This window comes from Spermophilus citellus (assembly GCF_964194105.1).
Source record: "Spermophilus citellus genome assembly, chromosome: 11".
Lineage (NCBI taxonomy): Eukaryota > Metazoa > Chordata > Mammalia > Rodentia > Sciuridae > Spermophilus > Spermophilus citellus.
The window spans coordinates 57,712,920-57,734,787 of NC_138192.1; the positions used below are offsets into that span (position 1 = coordinate 57,712,920).

General features: G+C 34.3%; 2 protein-coding genes across 22 annotated transcripts in view; one reads left to right on the top strand and one right to left on the bottom strand.

Annotated features, from left to right (window-relative positions):
* FMNL2 (formin like 2) overlaps positions 1-10,051 on the top strand; it is a 303,439-nt gene extending 293,388 nt beyond the window's left edge. For 4 of the 10 annotated variants that reach the window (XM_081261219.1, XM_081261223.1, XM_081261226.1 and 1 more), the window contains 2 exons: positions 1,263-1,356; positions 3,319-10,051. In XM_081261219.1, coding sequence (XP_081117345.1) covers positions 1,263-1,356; position 3,319 — 95 coding nt within the window. In that variant the 3' untranslated portion in view covers positions 3,320-10,051. Of the gene's footprint in view, positions 1-1,262; positions 1,357-3,318 lie in introns of those variants that run through there. The other 6 variants (XM_081261221.1, XM_081261225.1, XM_081261220.1 and 3 more) reach the window with 3 other exon arrangements.
* A 1,475-nt stretch (positions 10,052-11,526) lies between these two features.
* The window catches only part of PRPF40A (pre-mRNA processing factor 40 homolog A), a gene marked incomplete at its 5' end in the record, with an annotated part of 56,458 nt that continues 46,116 nt past the window's right edge, over positions 11,527-21,868 (bottom strand). For 6 of the 12 annotated variants that reach the window (XM_081261239.1, XM_081261237.1, XM_081261235.1 and 3 more), the window contains 10 exons: positions 11,527-11,634; positions 12,950-13,081; positions 14,001-14,062; positions 14,149-14,245; positions 14,329-14,415; positions 16,634-16,729; positions 17,051-17,188; positions 17,497-17,613; positions 17,722-17,813; positions 17,987-18,101. In XM_081261239.1, the coding sequence (XP_081117365.1) occupies positions 11,542-11,634; positions 12,950-13,081; positions 14,001-14,062; positions 14,149-14,245; positions 14,329-14,415; positions 16,634-16,729; positions 17,051-17,188; positions 17,497-17,613; positions 17,722-17,813; positions 17,987-18,101 (1,029 nt within the window). In that variant the 3' untranslated portion in view covers positions 11,527-11,541. Of the gene's footprint in view, positions 11,635-12,949; positions 13,082-14,000; positions 14,063-14,148; positions 14,246-14,328; positions 14,416-16,633; positions 16,730-17,050; positions 17,189-17,496; positions 17,614-17,721; positions 17,826-17,986; positions 18,102-21,868 lie in introns of all 12 variants that reach the window. The other 6 variants (XM_081261238.1, XM_081261236.1, XM_081261234.1 and 3 more) reach the window with 1 other exon arrangement.

Below are 21,868 nucleotides of genomic sequence, written 5' to 3' on the forward strand. Positions count from 1 at the left end.
TGCATGGAAGTGCTCAGAAATGACAAGGGCTTGAATGCTGCCTTGTGATTTGCTGAAGAAACTGAACTGTGCTTGGCTATAAGTTGAGCCTTTCATAGCTCTTACCAGGCCATGGTATGTGGAACTCATGCCATGAGCTTCACATGGTGAGCCTTTTCAACCCAGCAGCCTGTATGTGCTGATCTTGGTGATTCACAGCCTTACAGCATCCCAACCCTGAGCATGTCATCTCTATTCAGTGTCATGCTCAAGTTCAGCAATCAGCAATTCAATGTTGGAGCAAAGCTGCAAGGTGGGAAGTGAAAACACAGGATTAAAAGCACTCCTCACCATCATATTTCTGCCTCTTCACTGGTGGCTCTATTCCATGTCAACCTGGGTATTTCATCTGTGATGAAGTCATATATGGACCTGCCTCTTTGGTCAGGGTAGTGGTAGTATTAGTAGAAATACTATAGCAAATACTTTTCATCATGCCATGTGTGGTGGTGCACACCTGTAATCCCAATGTCTCTGGAGGCTGAGGCAGGAGGATAGCAAGTTTAAGGTGAGCCTCAGTAACTTAGTGAGATCCTGTCTGAAAAAATAAAAAGGGCTGGAGATATGGCTCAGTGGTAAAGCGTCCCTGGGTTTAATCCCCAGTACCAAAAAAACAACCCCCCCCAAAACAAAAACCCTAGCTTCAGTAAAGGCCATTTAGAATTAAAAAAACAAAAATAAACGTCAAATTTTTCCAATAGGTGACTTTTGGGGCTTATTTTTTTGATACTTAAAAAAAGCAACAGACTTCTTTCCATGCCTAGAAAACAGACAAGAGTGCACTGTGTGAAAATAGCCATTACTTGACATGGAACTGGGTCAGTATTTATCTTGTAACATAACTATTCTATGAATTGTACTTGTTATGCATGTGTCTTTGTATCATTGCCTGCTCTGCAGTGTGCTTACCCATCAGTGCTTACTAACCAGCTGGAAACTCATCTGCTTAGGCTATGTTTGCTGTCAGTTTTGCTGCTGGACTGTCTGTCTTTCTGGAGCCAATCTTCAAAGCAGCTTGGAACTGTGTGGTCAGAGAGCTGGGTGGGAAGCCACACTGATTGTCTCCCTGTTTTATCTAACACTACTTGTAGTAATGGCCTCCTGCTCTCTTCTCCTTTGGCTAATATGCCCAGGAATGTTAGACACTAAGTTGAGTTGCTTTCCATTTTCATCCCATTTTTACTTAACCATCATTTTGTGTTTTTGTTTTTTTTTCTGTTTAGCCTTAAAGAAGAATAATATCACTAAATTTCCAAATGTTCACTCGAGGGTAAGGATTTCTTCTAGCACACCGGTGGTGGAGGATACACAGAGCTGGCAAGCATCACTTTTTACTTAGCTTCCTCCTCTCTCTGTATGCACATCAGTGGTTTCAATTTGTGGCAAAGGGTAATACTGGTGAGAATCTGACCAGGGAGCCTCTCTGTTGGACTCTCCCCCAGCCTACTATGTGTGATGGCTTGGGCAAGGGTATTTGTTGGTCACTGTATTTGCTCTGGGTTCTAGGCTGTCCTTCCCTTATGCTATTCTTAGCCTTTGAGTTATTCACATAACTCCATTTTGTTCTGGAGGTCAACATCAGGTCCTGGCCAGGGAACATGATATACAGCCTTTGAAAGATTAGGATTTTTAACTAATTTCTCAGCGAACTCCAGAACCACAGAGCTGGATATCCTTAGTCTAACATGGAATTCAGACCTTCTAATTTACCATCGTGGGCCAGGGTACAGGAGCTTCAGGGGATTAGAGCATGCATGCCTATTCTTTGATTAAATTTAGAGGAATAGGGGAGGATCACAAATTCCAACAGTTTAGGAGCCAGGAAGGTAACAGGCCTGGTGGGAACTGTTGAATCTGAGAGGTTGTTTCGGTCCCACTCAGCTTCAGTTTTGTACTATGTAAGAATTTGAACCCAGTATTGACTGATTTTCTTATATTTCAAGAGAAGCCTGAAGAAACCCTAGTTTATATATGTTAATTACTGATTCAGGGTCCAATAAATATATTTTGGAACAATGGTACATGCCTATAATCCTGGACTCAGGAGGCTGAGACTGAAGGATCTTAAAAGGACTGGAGGGAGATGTGGCTCAGTGGTCAAGCACCCTGGTTTAAATACCAGTATCCCCCCGGCTCCTGAAAAAAAAAATAGTAGGGAAGGGGATTGAAGTGGGACAAATATTCTGTGGGCCAATTGACTTGTAGGCTCCATTTTCAACTTACTGAGTAAGTGAAGGCATGAAAAAGGTTAAACTCTACAAATAAATACAGAATTAAACCAATTTAACCTTTTTTCCTAGCAGAAGTCAACAATACTAAGTTCATAAAAGGAAAATACATACTAAAATTAAATAAGAGGAATAAGCCTGCTTTATTTATTTGTTTATCCATTTATCTTGACTTCATCAAGAGGAGGCTAGGAGCTGACTCAGCTACAAGCCTTATTCCTGGAAGCATGCCTTCATACTAGGAGGACTTACATAAACTTCCTCTGTCCATTCCTCTAGAGTGGTATCTTCTTGAACCAGTATGCAGTGATTTGATTCACTCAAGACTTGCTTTCTTTTTAAATGTAAGGCTAATTGTTTTGCTCTAGCAACACAAACTGGAAAATGAAGAAGGGCCTAACAGCTTCTCCCTGCAGATAAAACACAAAAATACTGGGTGGCAGGAAAGAATATTGATGGAAGAGTATTATTTTGAATTTAGATTTAATGGTTAGTTGAGCATTACATTTCTAATTCACAAAGTAATAAACTCAGCTAGTCTAATGGAATAAAAACAAGGCAACCTGTGTCTGCAAACTAAGGCCATTGAGGTTCCTTCCTTCTTAAAATTTCAAGGATAAAATAGGACAGGACAGTCTATTTTATTAGACTGTTTTATCTAACACTACTTGTAGTAATGGCCTCCTGCTCTCTTCTCCTGTTTAAAATTCATTAAAATTATTGTGCCATTCAGGCTTCCAGAAAAAAATACAAGCCACAACTGCTACCATTTGAAGAAACATTTCAAAGACTTCCGCTAGACTCTGGCCAGTGACAAAAATATCCCGTGTTTTTTCTCTCATGTCCCAGAATCCTACCAGTATTACATCTTATTTTGATTGTAAATATTTAAGGCAAATGTATGTCTTTGGTTCAATGCTCAAAGAGTTTGTAAGGCCCATTAGCTGAGTCTTCTACACAAGCTGCTTTGATTGGCTGCCAACTGGCCTTTGTGTTGCTTAGATGCATATTAAAAGTTGCTTTTATTTCACTAGCACTCTCTTCTTTACAGATCTTAGAAACCAGCCATACCGAAGAGCCGATGCGGTGAGGAGAAGTGTTAGAAGGCGCTTTGATGATCAGAACTTGCGTTCTGTTAATGGTGCCGAAATAACGATGTGAACCCAAGACCTGCCTGCATGAATAGAGGGTGTGCGTGAATGAAACTGCCCATGTAAATTTCATGTGCTACTATTTAGCTGCAGCCTTGAACACAGATAAAATAATTCCTAAGGGCTCAGATTAGCAAATACATAGGAATTTTAAAATGATGGGTTCTCCTTTCAACCCTTGTTAACAAGTGCCTAAAAATGGAAGTACCTGCTCAGATTAATCAAAGCAATAGGATTTGATTTGATTAGGTATCTTTTTACACTGGTATGTTATTCAGTTTTTTAACCAAAATGTAAATTTCATATTAAATTCATTACTTGCCATTGTGTTTATGCCATGATGGCCCACCCTGGTTTCCTGATAAGTTTTAAATAACATGGACGCATCTGCTTGGGGCTTCCTTTGCTGAGATGTCTTTTAAGGAATTAATTTTGTGTTACAGCTACATCCATCAACTTTGTGTTTTTAAGGACTTGCAACATAAAAGAAGGAAAAAGTCACATAAAGACCTTCTAACATAAGCCCCAATAAAGTGCAAACAAGATCCAACTATAGTGGCACAAGAAGTCACTCAACTCTGCCTCGTTTCACATTCTACCACTTTTGTGCTAGAATGCCATACCCTGTGAGAGACGGTCACTGGTTTGAAATCCAAGATGAGGACATAAAATGTTGAATAAGACTTATTTGCAATACTGTGTTCTTAAGCTAGAGGCAGCTTTTTAAATTATGCAAATATATTTATTAAATAACGCTAAAATTAACCAGTAGTAGGATTTCTGAGGATTTTTATGGGTCAATCCTGAGAATAGAAATTGGTGCCTTGCTAGTCAGGGAGAAGTTTACTAGCTCTATCAATAAGCATTCAAGATTTTATCTGTTGTTAGCAGAGTAAAGTTAGGAACCTGGCCTTATTCTCCTCCGACAATCGCAGGGCTTTTCTTTCCTTTTGTAAATTGTTCATGTATTTCCCAGCTATGAGGAATCAAAATTAAGTTATTGAAAAGTATTACCATTGGTATTAAATTTGAATAAGTAATGGGACTAAATGGTCAACTAAGTCATTGTTATTTCCTTCCTCTCACGCAAGGCACTTGTTCCATTCCAAAGTCAAAAAGTGGACGGAAACAAAATTTGTATTTTTCATAATATACATTCTGCTTCTGGCTTACCTTCTTGGCACATTACATCAGTATATTAATTGTAAAGTTTATTGTATAGTATTTAACCACTGATTTTATTTTATGTTGTGCTTATGTGAACCCCTTGGTGAAGATCTCTTTTCCTTGGATAATGTGTAGTTATATCTCTTTTTAAATGTACAGATATTTTGCTATAAAATTGGTGCAGTTTTTTATGGTTTTTACACTTCTCTTTAATTCCCACCTAAGATTCTGGGTAATATTGTAAATATTGTTTAAAAATGCATCAGCCTATGCTATACAATCTGAATGTTATTTTAACTTATAGTTCTTTTTTTTAATATATATATTTAACTACAAGGACAATTTAGGGATCAGTTACCACATTTCACTTTAGTGTACCTATTTACAGATTAAACTGCCACCTGCTGGAGCATTTCCACATGTACTTTAAAAAGAACATGCCAAGATTTTGTCTTTGGGTTAAGTCAACTTTAATTTTGATGAAAATAGCAAATTGACCATGACATGTAAGACCAATAGTTGGTCCTACCACAATGCAGCTATTTCCCAAAGGTCAAAGCTGACATGCATATTAAAAAATAATTCTCTGTTAATGTAAAAATAGACAATAATGTTGGCATGTTCTTTTCTGTGTCTATTAATGGGCCTGCTTCTTAGCAATATTAGAAATGTTTTATAAAAGCAATTCATGTTACTTTTCTGGTCTTTCCATGCCACACAAGCAAATAAAACTATTTACTACTATTCTGTAAAAATGTTGTAGTCTTTCAGTAGTAAATTTTAGGGGGAGGGTAGCAGTTTTACCTCTAGAAACAGGCATATTCTTGCTATTTGAACTCAGAATCCAAAGATGACTGGCAATTAGGAAAACTTCTTCATTATATGAACTCTGATGGGATCTCTCTGTATTGCCCAGGCTGGTTCTCAAACTCCTGGCTTCTCAGAGATTCTCTTCTCACAGACTCATTGGTAGCTGAGACTGTAGGCATGCATTGAGATGCCTGGCTTGCTTTATGAACTCTTGGACCACCTGCTGTGTAGAATGTAGGAACAAAACAGCTTTTGGTATTGAGAGATGTATCTCTAAAATCTGTATTCATAAGTTTAGAGAGAACATTCTCCTTTGGTGAAGACACCACCCTCCAAATTTAATCAGGGTATTGTACAAATAAATACAAATAGGTTATGTGTAGACTATATAGAGGTAAGCACCTGCCAACCACAATAGGCCCAATGCACATGCATACCGGTATTTGTAACAAGTCATCAGAAAATTGTAATGCTTATGTATTTTATGGAAGCAAGAAATATTTTAGAAGATATTCCAAGTGGCTTAAAATAAACTTAGAGGAATATAATTAGTTGCTTAAGGAATTGCTGTTACAATCAATAATTCTCTCACACTGCCATTTGTACTTTTAGATTTACTACACTTGGCTATTTATAGATTATATGCAATAATCTTATTTCATCCCCTCAGCAAGCCTGAGAAGTATTAACACTGTCATACACAAAGGAAACCAACTAAGACAAATTGCTTTGCCCAGGGTCATAAATCTAGTAGGTAGAAGAGCCTGTACAAGCACTAGTTCCCAATTCAGTGAACTTCACCCTAACAAGTTATACAATGTAGGTGAGATTCTTATAAAAGGGAGGAAAATCTGAATCCTGAAATAAGAATCTCTACTTTGCTTTATACCAGGACAAATGTCTAATGGTAAAACATTTTAAAGAGAGACACTGGATTTGATCCTTAAAAAAAAAAAAAGAAAGATATTGTGTTCATCTACAACTAAAACAATTTTTTAAAAATTTGAAGTATTTAATATCCCACAAATTCAGAAAGTTTTAAAAAATAAGATATTATTTGTTTTGAGGGTGTAGGGGGTGAGTACTAGAGATTGAAACCAGGACCTTGCACATGTAAGCAAGTACTCTACCACTGAGCTATACCTTCACCAAAGTGTTTAGAAATGTTTACCCATGACTCAGAAGGATGTACCATTGTGCTCCCTATTTCCCATGCTCCACCATAAACTTCACTGCAATGTCCAGTGACCCTCCTGACACAATTTGCCAGGCACAGAATGGATCATCACTGTTTTGGGGTGTTCGACATACTGGGTTTTTCTCTGTATAATATCTAATTTTACACTGGAAAATGTAATTTTTTTAATAGCTTTATAATTCACGTGCCTAGTAACTTTAGTATTTGATAAAACAAAACTCTTCTGGTAGCCCTAATATACTGTTTTCTAGTATTTATTATCAGAAATGTCTACAAAGATGAATTTATTGGTACAGTACATACAGAAGAATTGTTTTCCATTTCTATAAACAAACATCCACCTATTCCCAAGAAAAAATTGGACATAAGAAACGCATGAAGGTCTTTTTTTTTTTTAAAGGGATATTTTAAACAGATATTACACTGAGAAAACAGGATGTGGGCATTTAACAACTCAGAGAACTGCTTGCTGCCTAAAGGATGCTAAAAGAAAAACGTTGACAGGAATCCAACTCATTTAGTAAAATATGCCATTTTTCTAGTAAATTCTATTTACAAAAGGTGAGATATATAACTGTACAGATGTGAAAACCTGGGAATTACAAATAGGAAACACCCTTGCTCCTTCTATTACTCACCTTTCAGAGTAAGTCCTCTCTTCGGTTATAGAGGTAGGCAAGAAAACTAATACCTACCAAAAATATTTGTAGGCAGGACCGGAAAAAAATGCTTATAAATAATACACTAAGATAACCTAAAGATTAGCATTCAATAGCATCAAGAAATGGCTTAGCTTGAATCCGATGTGATTTAGCCAGTCATTCACTGTTTCAGTCTAGACTGGGGTGGGAGTAGAGATTAGCTAGTACCTCTGGAATGTAAACAACTTTATACCTAGTGTAATTACCATCAAATTAATGGTCAATTACCAGTCACTAACAATGCATGAAATAGCCTTGAACTAGATCCCATTGAGAATTATAAGCCTTTCTAATTTCTAAGTCTATGAAGCAAGCTTAAGAAGAGAATTTACTATCGTTAAGGAACCTGAGTTTTCATCAGGTAGACTAAAATAAAGGAAGGGTTAAGAACACTGTTGGGGTAGTTGAAGCAAAACCATCTGTCACTTCCTACCACCCCTTTAAGTTAGCTCCAATAAATGGGAATGGCTGCCATGTCACCATGACTCACCTCTATTCAAAAATAGCCCGAAAGGATTAGTTTTTCTTAGAATCAGGATTGATTCTAAGATTTTTCTGAGAAACTTTTGGACACTTACGGGATAAGGTATAATCACTAGACCTTATTTTAGATGTACTTCAATGTGGCTTAAACTGTGGGTTAGTGATGTCTTTTAAAGCCCTTCAATAAGCATGATGGATACCATGGTTGCTAAATGAGTACATTTATAAACTAATATTTTACATTCATTCAGTAAGTGCTTATTATGTGCCAGGCACTGTCCTACTTCACAGGGATATATACAGAGCAGTGAACGATAAAGACAAATCCCTGCCGAGGAATGAATTACATGACTACCACTTTTAGAAAACTTAAGTATAAAATAAGCTAAGAATTACTAGACTGGTATATAACATTGTCAAAAGCACAGAATGAGAATATAAGTCTCTTAGAACACAGTTCTATGAAAATAAATCACCTTATTTTGCTTTTTTGTAAAATGAGTGGCTTATTTTTATTTATTTTTTTGGTAGGAGGGACAAAACCCTTAGTACTGAACCACTAAGACGCATCCCCAGACTGTTTTTATTTTGAGAGAGGGTCTGCCTAAATTGCTGAGGCTGGCCTTGAATTTATGATCCTCCTGCCTCAGGTTAGGAGACCACCACCATGTCCAGGGGGTACAGTTTAAAGCAGTAAGGATAGCTAAATTAAAATCTATCTGGGGCTGGGGATGTGGCTCAAGCGGTAGCACGCGTGCGGCCTGGGTTCGATCCTCAGCACCACATACAAATAAAGATGTTGTGTCCGCTGAAAACTAAAAAATATATATATATTAAATATTCTTTCTGTCTGTCTCATTCTCTCTTTAAAAAAAAAAAAAATCTATCTGGAATTGACAGAGACATCCGAAAGGAAAAATGAAATACAGAGAGTTAAGGAATTAAAGTACTTTGTTTCATATTTTCAGATCTAAAGTACTTAGCTTTCAAGAATGTTTAGTTTTTCAATTTATAAATTACATATTGTTTGAAACTATGAACTTTCCAGAAAAAGAGCACAGCAACAGTTTGTTTATCCTACCACTCGGAATTACCTTAATTTAGAAAAACCTTTTTCTATTTGTATTTGGGTAAAGTCAGGCCCAATTAAGCAAAAGTCAAAAGAAGAAATAGCTGTGATTAATCATTATTCAAATTTACTTGGCAGCATAAAAACTACTTTTATGTTAAAAAATAAGATAGGACCATGGTTTTTAAAAGTACATTATTTAAATTCACTTAGATAGCAAATAATTCTTAATACCTGATTGGTTAAATTATCTAACTTCTCATACAAATTAAATTTTCCCAACATGTTAATATTATGGACTGGGAGAAAATAAGAACAATTTTTGAGATCCTGATTTTAGCTACATTAATTGTATTAATGAACATTATCCACTAATTCATATAATAGTGATGTTAAGGGGAAAAATAAACCCTCAACATTGTCTGGGCCTTATGTTTGAACACACTAATAGAACCAATATACCAAGATATTTCAGCTAATCTATTAAGTTAAAAATACCCCCCGTTTTCTGTTTTAATAAAATCTCCCATCACCTATTCCTTCAGACAATAAGCAATCTCTGGCAGCTAGATCAGTCACTTCATTCACATCTTTTATAGGAAAGATGTTGCGTTTCAGTTACCACGTGTTAACTTATTAGAGCAAATAATTTGCATGGGTGAACTACAATTGAATTTATATCTTGGAGGAACTGGAAGATGTAGTAAGATTACAAAAAAAAAACAAATCTATTCTGAGGACATGCTAAAACATCAATAACTTTTTATTTTAAATAGAAAAATCAAAACTTTTTTGAAAACTGTACTTGAAAAATCATCAATCATGGAATAATTAAAGCAATGTTTTACAGATTCTAAATTCTCTTGTGAAACATTACTAGTATATCTTCCAGTATTATATGCATGTTTTAAAGATTTGGCCACTGACTTCCATGTCAGGTGTTTAACATGATTAGCAATCTATCATTAAAATGGGAACTCTGAAAATTAATTGCCAGAGTTGTTAGGTGTTTTGACTAATATAACCAGAAGAGACTAATCTTAAGCAAGTGATTCAATTTCACATTTTCTCAAAGATGATGATTCTCACTTTGTATCTACAAAGTCAGGTTATATTTCATAGCAGAAAAATGATGTGGCAGAAAGGATTTTAGAAAAAAAAATTCACCCCCTTTTATTGAGCCTTTACACAGTGGAAACTAGATTTAATTAAAACGTAGGGCAGGATGGGAAAGAGCTGTCTTGGTCATTTTCACTTTCAAGCTCATTAAGATAATGAGGAAAGACTTTTCTTGTAAATCTCAACCTGAAATAGGATATCTTAGTGTCCAAATTAAAAGAACAAAGATAATACCTACAATAATACCAAAGCCTGTGCTAAAATTTTCTTTCTTAAAAAAATCTCCTGCACTGAAGGAAAATAGTATAAATTACATCACCAACCTTCAAAAGTTAGCATGTAAAGGGTATTCTATCTTCAAACCATTGCCTAAAATATTCCATAGGAAATTTATTGGTAAAAAACAAATCAAGGGACCTCAAATGCACTGATTTATAATATTCTTAAATATTAAAAAGGGAAAGTAAACTAGCTATTTATGGGTAAGATGAAGCAAATTTCTAGTATCTTTAAAATGATTATACAATTTCTTTAGAGCTGAGCAGTTTAAGTAGAAATAAATACTAGTACGCACTAGAAGAGAAGGTTTAATAATTGATAAAAATGTACAAAAATATTCAAATCAGAAATGCTTTAGAATGTGTACCACGAAGTCAATACTTCTCAGTGAGTAGGGAAGGTAAAAGCCCTCCTCAATGGGAAAAAAAAAAAAAAAAGAGAGAGAGAGAGAAAGAAAACAAAAAAGAAAAAAAAATTGGATAAAAAAAAATCAAGACAGCTGTTAAAGAAAATGTTTTAAAGTCAACATTGATTTTTTTTTCTTTTTTGACAAGTATATTGCAACTATCACTTAAAGATTGGTGGCACATTCTTTAGTAGGTCCTTAAGGCAATATATTTAATCTAATTTACAATTTGATTCGATGTTAACTTTTTTAAACATCACCTCAAAATAGATGCTCAAAATAATGCCCTCACAATAGCCTTTTTAAAATGTCAGATGTTTCATAAAAAATAACGGTGGCTTTATTACAGCAGTGCTTATTGCACCACTAGAGTTAAGGGTCTACCAAGTTTCCATCAAAAACACCCATTTCTTACAAGCTCACCATAATAGATCACATTGGCTGTAACCAGTTGGGTAGTGCACAAAAAAGCAGATTTATTGGTTGCTGGTGCTTTTTTTTGTACTACGATATTATCAAAAAAATTGTCATATATCTTCAAAATTCAACTTCTAAAAGTAAATCAAATCACCTCATGACTTAAGACTTTAGAACAAAGTAGAGACATTTGCAGTTATCAGTAAATTGCCACCTTTAATCCATCCTGCAGTGCCCTATGAAAGGGTCACAGAAAGACAGTTATGACTGTAGGAAAATATGATTCTTGATACAGAATCAGAAGTTATTTTCAATTTCTTTTGCTTATATAAAGTCCACAATAACAATACTTAAATGCACTTTTTTTTTTCTGTGATACAATTAAAACCCAGTGTTATTTAAACTGAACTTAAAATAGAGTCCCTGGTCTGAATTAGACTTTAAATCATACTGTAAACATATATTTGGTATAATTTATTGATCATCATCCAGTTGCTCCAAAAGGGTTCTTCTGCGCTTTTCTAATTCACCTTCACTCAGTTCACTGCCAGAAGTATCCCAATTACCCTGAAAAGACATTGAACATAATTACAGATGTTAGTAGTCAGAAGATTATAAAGTAATAAACCTGTGAGAAAAGAATCAAGATTTATATGGATTCTCTTCCAAAGAAGCACACATTTTACAGGGTTAAAAGCCCATCAAATGGATCCATTAGTGGAAAAAACTTGAATTTTGAAACCAGAAGAACTATACACACTGGTTTTTTCTCTTCCCTTTTACGAAACTGAATGAGGCTTCTTGTTTCTTCTTATTAGAAAGCTATGTGCTTACATACTTGGTAATATATTTGCACAGATTTCTAGGTAGCACTCTATTACAGAAAGGAAAGTATTATTATACTCTAAGTTTCTACTGTTCAAACATATTACATTTACAAGCAGGACAAGATTTAGACAAAATAAACAAAAACATGGCATTCTCTGAGAAACACAACCTTTGTAGAGTGGGTAGACTTCACCCAACCTCTTTTAAAAATTGTTTAACTCACTGTTAAGAAAAAGTACTAACAGAGGAGGGTAGGATTTCATTCTTTACTATGGTTGTCATTAAGACTCACCTGTTGCATACAGATTTAAAAACCACCACAAAAAAAAAACCCCTGCTCTATATCAACTGGATCCGAATATCCAAAGGTAGAGAGGTAGGGACCAGGGCTAATCTACATGGTTAAGGATCTCTCTCCACTGATGATTCCTAGGCGTTAATTACCCTTGCGAAAGACATTTGTATAGGAAATTGGTGAAGCAAAGATTTGCATTATCATGTGCTCTGCCATTCACATTTACATTATGTATATATGAGAAACTAATTATGTAACATGATAATAAAGTCTATACTTGGCTTGTATTCTCTTTTTCTTTTGTGTTCACCCATTCCCCAATTCATATTTCTAAATGTTACTGCAATGCTACCTTTTGAAACTAGTAAAGGTGGAATGATGACAACTGTGGATATCCAAAGAATCCCTGCAGAGTCTATATTTTATATCCCTTAAACAAAAAGAAAAAAAAATCCTTAAAAATTGATCAGAAAACACCCACTGTCACTTATTAGTGAGAATGTACAAACCAGAGACCATATTCTTTCTTAGTGTAAATGTTAAAACTATAGTTACAGAATGCTGTTATTTTATAAGGGATATAAAATTTGGGACAGTCAAATCAGGTCATTCATGACAGTAAGTATTAGAAAACCTTTTGTAAGAAAAGCAGTTAACTGATATTGTTTCCCTCAATGGCAGCAAAACTGAAAGTCAATACTTCTTGAAACCACTTTTCTATTTTTGTAAATGTAAGAATAAAACAACCGAAATACTTACAGAATCTTTTCCAGTCTTTTTCTTAGGTGATTTGTGTTTTGATTCTGATCTTTGTCTAGTTCTATCTTTTTCACTTTCCCGATCTTTTTCTTTTTTATCCTTGTCTCGCTCAGCATCTGATTCTGGAGAGTCCTATGTAAATAAAGTTACTTGTTTGTATTTTCATAGAGATGCCATTCTATCTTTTAAAAATCCACATACAGATAATATTTAACATGCACTCATAATATTAGTGTTCCTAGAGTGGGAAAATATAATTTGAATTGTTAACCTCAAGTGTTTGATAAAATTTCCCAAAGACTTATGGAAGGAGACAGTCTTTCCCATGAGTAGGATGACATTCTGATAATGGTAAAACACCACTAAATAGAAGCCTCCCTACTACTTTAGATAGGTTATATTTTTTTTTCTTCTGTTGTGCTGAGCATTGAACCTAGGGCTTCATATGTGCTAAGCAAGCATGTACTTTTACCACTGAGCTACACCTCCAGCTCAGATATTCTATTTTCTTACCACTACAATGTACTATCAGTTGATTTAGATATAAAATATTGCTGTTAGCTTAGCTGTAAATGAAATTCTTTCCTTAAAATTACTGCTGTAAATGAGGGATTTCCTAAAATATAATATTCATGCCAAGAATCTCTCTTAATCAGATATGCACAAATTTATGTGAGCACCAATAAAAAAATTCCAATTCAATAAGTGATATCCTGTTGAATATATACCTAAAGATGAAGAACTATAATCACTGAAAAGTGGTTGTTTATATGTTAAAATTTGTGTTTCTCAATAACAGTTGTGATAAACATACATACCCTCACTTTTGGGTCTATCTTGAAGATTAAAGACAAGGGTAAGAATTCTGACACTGGCATGTGTATTTGTTTGAAGTTTACCAAATGATTTTAATGTAAGGTTAACTACAAAAGTCTGTACACGACTAAACTAGACTACAAAGGATTAGGTTGGGAGAAGGTTCTAATAGCCACTGATAAAGCTAAGAAAAACCAAAGCCTAGGTTGAATGTAAAAGCATGAATCTTGCTTACAGATTTATGTCTCCTCTTCTTGCTTTTCTTCTTATGCTTTTTTGATTTCTTATAACTTCTCTCTGAAGAGCATAAAAGGAAAAATAAAGTGTAAGAATTTGAGGCAATAAAAGGGTCAATAATTTTGATCAATAATTAGAAATCTCACCAGACTCAGCACTAGAAGAATGTTCTGAAGCAGAACGGGACTCTGAACGCTGTCGTTTTTTCTTCGAATGACTGTCATCATCATCTGAATCTGACCCCTAAATAATACAAATAATCTAATTCACAATGATGCTACTAAATATTTTAGTACATTCAGGGTGCCATCTTTAAACTTCCTTACCGATCGGGAGCGGGAACGTTTCCTATGATGTTTTTTAGATTTCTTAGAATGTTTCTTGTTCTTTGAATGATGATGTTGACATTCATGCTACCAGGGTAGAAGAAAATTTCAAGAATTTACATTTGCTTTACATAATGGATCATAAAGTCTTTTAGAAGTCACACAAAACCTTCTTAGATTGAAATGCCACATATGTAGGATATAATCCCTGGAGATCATGCAAAGAATCATTAATCATTTTAACAGTTTCTGTTTTTTTTCTTACTCATGCTATACCCACTAATTTAGACATCTAAATAAAAAATGATCTTAAAAGTATTAGTAGTGAGAATAGGTTTTTTTTACATGGGGGTGGGGTGGGGTACCAGGGATTGAACTCTGGGAAACTTGGCCACTGAGCCACATCTTCAGCCCTGTTTTATATTTTACTTAGAGATAGGGTCTTCATTGAGTTGCTTAGCATCTTGCCCTTGCTGAGGGTGGCTTTGAATTTGTGATTCTCCTTCTCAGTCTCCTAAACTGCTGGGATTACAGGTATGCGACACTGCGTTTGGCAGTAAGAACAATTTTAACAAGAATGAAAATGTTAGGAGGGAAAATTGATACAGTCTAGAAATGTATAATATGAAGAATAGTCCCAACTGCTTTCAATAACAATGAAATAATGAAAAATAGTGACATTCAGACTTTTTAAATTCTTTTTTAAGAATCTGGCTTTGTCTAACAAGTTATGCAAGGCACTAAAATAAAGAATAACCTCAGAGACACACTTGAAAGGGGAAGTATTGCAATAAAAGCTTCTTGATCCTAAACATGTGTATGGCTTTGGAAATGGACTGTTTCAACCACTTAAGTGGAAACAAAGAATCTGCCTCAGACAAAAACCCTTATCCTCTTGTCTCAATGAATGTAACCTTTCTTTTCTACCTCAAGACCCAAATTAAAAATCTGAATGTGTTTAGCCTTTCTCTATGTACTATCTTTAGCTCCATTTACCAAGTCATTAACTTATCCCCAGCACAAAATGAAAAAAACATAGTTGGAGATTCTTGAGTTGGGGAAAAACAGATAGGGTATTATCTAGATTTGAGCATTTCAAAATTCACAATATAAGCAGGGTGCAGTGGCACATGCCTGTAATCCCAGCAATCTCTGAGGCCAAGGTAGGAGGACTGCAAATTCAAAGCCTGCCTCAGCAACTTAGTGTGACCCTGTCTCAAAAAATAAAAAGGGCTGCGGATGTAGCTCAGTGGTAAAGGAACGCTGGATTAAATCCCTGGTACTGGGGCAGGGTGGGGAGTGGAAAATTCAAAGTACATTCTAATGCTTGGGAATCTGGCTCAAAACTAAGATTCACAAGTGGAATTTCTATGTATTTCTAAGGAATTCCTAGATAATTCAGATGCCATTGGTCTAAACTAAGGGTAGAAGACAGCTCAAAGGCAATAGGAACAGATACAGAGGCAGCTGTGAAACAATATGCGCTACATGAGTACATAGTAGCAGAAGAAACTGTTAACAGTGATATTAATCAATAATAATAAATCCAAAGAGGTAGTAAACAGACAAGTAATCTTTGTGCAGGATTACAATGCTAACATTACGATTATGAATTTGTACAATCTTTTGGTTTGTTGCAAAGTATTAGCTTATTAAGAGAACTTGTTGAAAACATTGACCCTGGAGCCAAAACGCTTGTACCGGAATCCTTTCCCTGAAAGGTACTTCATATTTCACTTTGCCTTGGTTTACTGATCTGTAACTTCATAAGTTTTTATTTGAACACTGCTTAACAGCATCAACATTATTTTTGAATCATTATCAATTGAGCATATTTACAAGGGACTACCTGAAACCTTCATCGAAGCCTGCATATTATTCGACTAAAGGAACATTTTCATTATGCACTTTAATAAAACTATTTGCTCCATTTTTTTCCCGAGAAACTCTCTGGGTTTTCTGTACATCCAATGAAGTATATAATGCCTGATACATCCTTAAAATAGGTTTTTTTTTTTTAATTGCTTTATAACAAAATTTTAAGTTTTAAGTTTACTAGTCAATCAATGAATTTCTGAAAACTATTAAAAAAATATACATTCTTTACACACGACTCTGGATATTCCCGTGAAAACTTGCAGTTTATTTCACTTTAAAACTTTCCACAGAAATAAAACATTCCCTAAACTTCCTATATTTGACAAAAGCAAGTAAATGTTAAGAAATATATTTTGATCATTCAAAAATTTTAAATATTTTGTATGTTTTGTAGTATTTCATTCAGTTATGAGAATAATAAAATTACCTCAAGCACATGCATAAAATCTTTAAATATTCTTTTCCTTTCAGATTCTAGAGTAATGTCTTCAAATGCTGGCTCTTTTACAAATCTCTCCCGGATCTGAAAAAAATCAGTAATGTGATAAACATATGAATGCCAAGGAAAAGTATACCAGTATGCTTTTGAGAAAGAAATCAAATTAACAAGTAAAAACTGTGATAAGCTCATCCTCTAAAAGTGTACTTATTGTTTTCTTCAAAAGTCCGAATCATTAATATTCATAAATGCAGAGTCACAGCTGACTTAATAAATGTTTTATATACTCTACAAATTTACCTTATTATTTGGCTTTAAAAGGGAAAATAATTAAAATTTTTTTATTTTCAGTTTTTTTTTTTTTGAAAAATAAAAACAAACAAGAAAATTTCCAAGTACACATACATCTTCCCAGACAGCATCCAACTCTATTGGAGGAGTAGCTTGTTTCAGCATGCTCTTGAATGCAGATTCTTTTCGTTTCATCTTCCGAGCCTCCTCTTTTTCTCTTTCACGTTCACGGGCTTCTGCCTTTTCTAGTAACTATTAGAAAATTATATTTAATCAGTTATAATAGTATGATTATTACTAGTGTTATCTGAAATTCACTGTTCTAATTTAGAAGTATTCTTACATCATTCCTATGGACTAATTTATCTACAACATTAATTTAAGCAGAGCAAGCTTGCCATAATCTTTCATCACATACATTATTTGCTTTACCTTGCCGTACCGTATAAAATCCTATTTACATCCTCATATCAACAGCCTATTATTCAAATAAGTTTTAGCTAAATATGATAAAAACTGCACTACAAAACTAGTTATGTGTGACAGTTAAAATTACTTACACTATTGAAAGCCAACTTGATATTTCCAGCATCTAATGTAGTCGACCTTTTAGTTGAACTGATTATTGCCACAAAGTCTTCAAAAGTAGTATTTACTTCAACTACAAATCCTTTGTCCTAAAAGCCAGAAACCTTGTTATAAAATAACACAAAATCACAGGAATACAGTAATAATTTGTAAAATGGACTACAGGTTAATAGTCAAGAATAAGTATGCTTATTTACCTTTAGAATGTCTTTTATTATCTTTTTTTCATCATGATAACGTGCTTTAAGATCCTCAACATAAAACTTGAAAAGATCAAGTGCAGTTGATCCTAATGAAAAAACTAAAGAAGTCAAAAGCTAGCTCTAACCAAAGAGCTGCAATTACTTTTTTGTTTATAAAACAAAAATAAAATAAAGCACCCTTTACCCAACATAACCACCTTCCCTTGGGCCCATTCCAACTACTTTTGAAACTACAAGTTTGTAAAGTAAAGAATCTCACCAGGCTGACCAAGCATATTAGTGAATCGAATATCAGAACTAATAGTTGGATACAATTCCATCCAAGATGACATAGAATGAAGCTGTCCATGTTCATGCAATTCATCTAAAAATATCTGGGGAAAAACAATCATATTTTAAAAGTTATCTTTATGTACATTAGACATACAAGTGCAATACAAAAATACACATTAAAAACTTAGCAATATTTAAAACTATTCCATTAATGCTATCTCAAACATGTTTTTAGGTACAAAAACATTTGTTATTTGATGAAAGTAAAAACTACTTTCACACACACAATTATCCTTCAGGAAAAAAGTAACTTTAACTTTAATATTACATTTTTTTCTAGGCTTTATTTTCTGGTCCCTCAAGATAAAATATCATTTCTGGTGGTTAAAAAAAAAAATACACACACACACACACACATTAACTTAAAATAATTGATATTACCTATCTAAAGTAATGAAGCTAAAGAATAAATATGCATATTTCTTTTCAAATATACTTTTTGTATTTAGTGGCTAGTTTGTTCTGGGTATTTTTTTTTTTTTTTAAACAAATGCAGGATCTATCAGCTATCAGGAGAATGTACAATTTTCCCAAAGTACTTTGGAAAACTAGACTCAGTAGGTCCTGATGCAGGTTTTGCCAATTTGCATTGTGATAATTTCCCAGATGATATTAATTCTATGCATCTGGAGACCTTAATTTGAAGATCACTGCTCTATCTTAAAACTCTATCTTGGCTTCATACTTCTGAGACACTACACATTTCCTTGGTCCTCCCTTAAAGTTTCCCGTCAATCTTTTCTACACTTGATGTAAATTCAGAGACCAAAGTTTTTTTTTGTTGTTGTTGTTTTTTATTTTTTTGCTCTAATTAGTTATACATGACAGTAGAATGCATTTTGACTACATCATACATAAATGGAGTATAACTTCTCATTTGTTTGGTTGTACATGATGCAGAATTACACAGGTCATAAAACCATAAATGTACCTAAGGTAATAATGTCCAATTCATTCTACTATCATTCCTATCCTCATGCTCCCTCCCCTACTTCATTCCCGTCTGTTTAGTCCAAAATACTATTATTCTCCCCCAACCTTATTGTGAATTAGCATCCGAGAAAATAGCATCAGAGAAAGCAGTGGGCCTTTGGTTCTTTGGAATTGGCTTATTTCACTTAGCATGTTAGTCTCCAGCAGTTCCATCCATTTACCAGCAAATGCCATAATTTCATTCTTAAGGCTGAATAATATTCCATAGTATATATATACCAGTTTCTTTATCTATTCATCTGTTGAAGGGCATCCAGGTTGTTTCCATAACTTGGCTATTGCGAGTTGAGCTGCTATGAACACTGATGTGGCTATGCCACTATAATATGCTGATTTTAAGTCCTTTAGGTATAAACCTAAGAATGGGATAACTGAATCAAATGGTGGTTCCATTCCAAGTTCTCTAAGGAATCTCCATATTGCTTTCCATAATGGTTGTAGTGATTTGCAGTCCCAGCAGCAATGTATGAGTGTACCTTTTTCCCCATATCCTAACCAACATTTATTGTTACTTGTCTTCTTGATGATTGCCATTCTGAATGGAGTGAGATGAAATCTCATTGTAGTTTTGATTTGCATTTCTCTAATTGATAGAGATGTTGAACATTTTCTTAATATATTTGTTGATTGATTGTACTTCTACTTCTATGAGATGTCTGTCCAGTTACTTTGGCCATTTATTGATTAGGTTATTTGTTTTTTTCGATGTTGAGTTTTTAAAATTCTTTGTATATCCTGGAGATTAATGCTCTATGTGAGATGTGTGGTAAAGACTTTTTCCCATTCTGTAGGCTCTCTCTTCATGTTATTGTTTCCTTTGCTGTGAAGCAGCTTTTTAGTGATATTCATCCCATTTATTGATTCTCGATTTTACTTCTTGCACTTTAGGAGTCTGGTTAAGGAAGTCAGTCCCTAGTTGACATGTTGAAGATTTGGGCCTACCTTTTCTTCTATCAGGAGCAGGCACTGTGTTCTAGTGCTTAAGTCTATTATCCACTTTGAGTTGATTTTTGTGCAGGGTGAGAAAGAGGGGTTTAGTTTAATTTCATTTGTTACATATGTATTTCTAGTTTTCCTAGTACCATTTGTTAAAGAGGCTATCTTTTTTTCAATTATGTTTTGGCTCCTTCGTCTAGTATGAGATAACTGTATTTATGTGGATTTGTCTCTGTGTCTTCTATTCTGTACCAATGCTTTATGTATTGGTTTTGGTGACAATACCATGCCATTAAAAACAAATAAACAAACAAAAAAAAAACTATGGCTCTGTAAGTACTGGTATTGTGATGCCTCCTGCTTCACTTTTCTTCCTAAGGACTGCTTTGGTTATTTTGGGTCTCTTATTTTTCCAAATTAATTTAATGATTGCTTTTTCTATTTTTATGAAGAATGTCACTGGGATTTTAATAAAAATTGCATTCAATCTGTATAATGCTTTTGGTAGTATGGCCATTTTGACAATGTTCATTCTGGCTATCCAAGAACATGGGAGATCTTTCAATCTTCTAAGGTCTTTTTCAATTTCTCTCTTTAGTGTTCTGTAGTTTTCACTGTAGAGATCATTCACCTCTTTTGTTAGACTGATTCCCAAGTAATTTTTTTTTTCTTTATTGAGGCTATAGTAACTGGGATAGTTTTCCTAATTTCTCTTTCAGTGGATACATCACTGATGTATAAGAACACATTTATGGGTGTTAATTTCTGTATTCTGCTACATTGCTGGATTCATTTATTAGTTCTAGAATGTCAAATACCAGTTTTAAGACTTAAAAAACAAAAACAAAACAAATCCCCACAAAACCTGCCTTAGTGGGTCATAGATGTGGTAAACATTTATTATTACCTGATTGGCCAATGAGTATTCAATTAAAAAAAAGTTATCCTCAAAAACATTACTGAAAACTTTCTTTTCATTTATGTTCTTTTGTTGTAAATGCTAATTTTCTCTTTTGATTCATTTTCCTGAAGTTCTAAATACACTTTAGAAGGTTAGAAGAGCATATAAATTACTGGGCTGATAATCTCAAGGATCTATATCAATATATCCTTTAACACCAGTTATACTAAGAGTAATCACAAACCAAGCCAGATATATATCAATCCCATTTCAAGCCACATTTTAGACTTAAAAGATCCATTGAGCCTTTGCATGAGAATTTCTTCCTCATAGTCTCCAGCCCCAGTATGATAGTCTGTATTATATTGTCACATTTTCTGTGTCCAAGATTTCCATTGATTTTCATATGTCCTTATTTTTAAAATCACTACATACTTTAAATCTTCATAGCGGACACTAAAGGGCAATAGTTGTAGTGTAATAGTCCTCTTAAAAATCTCTTCTCAGAATGGGGATATAGCTCAGTTGGTAGAGTGCTTGCCTTGCATGCACAATGGCCTGGGTTCTAATTCCCAGCAACACACACACACACACACACACACACATACACACATACATACGCACACATATATTTGTTCTCCTTTTCTTTCTGGTCACACAGCTGCTTGTCTAAAAACAAGGTTTTCTAGCCTCTTCAATAGTGATCTGTGACCATGTTAGTAAATTCTCAAGAACTGAATATGAATGAAATCAATTAATGCTTTCACATCTCTGGCTTTATAAAGATCTACCATTTCAATTTTTTTCCAAGCTAAAATGTGATTATAAGGACACATTTCAGTCAGGGCTACTGTGACAAGGCAGTGGAATTTCAAAATGCAATATTTCAGACTCCCTTACAGACATTTTGAATCAAATTCCTGGGGTAAGGCCCAATAATCTGTGGTTTTAAGAGTCTCCCAAAAGATCATCTAGAAA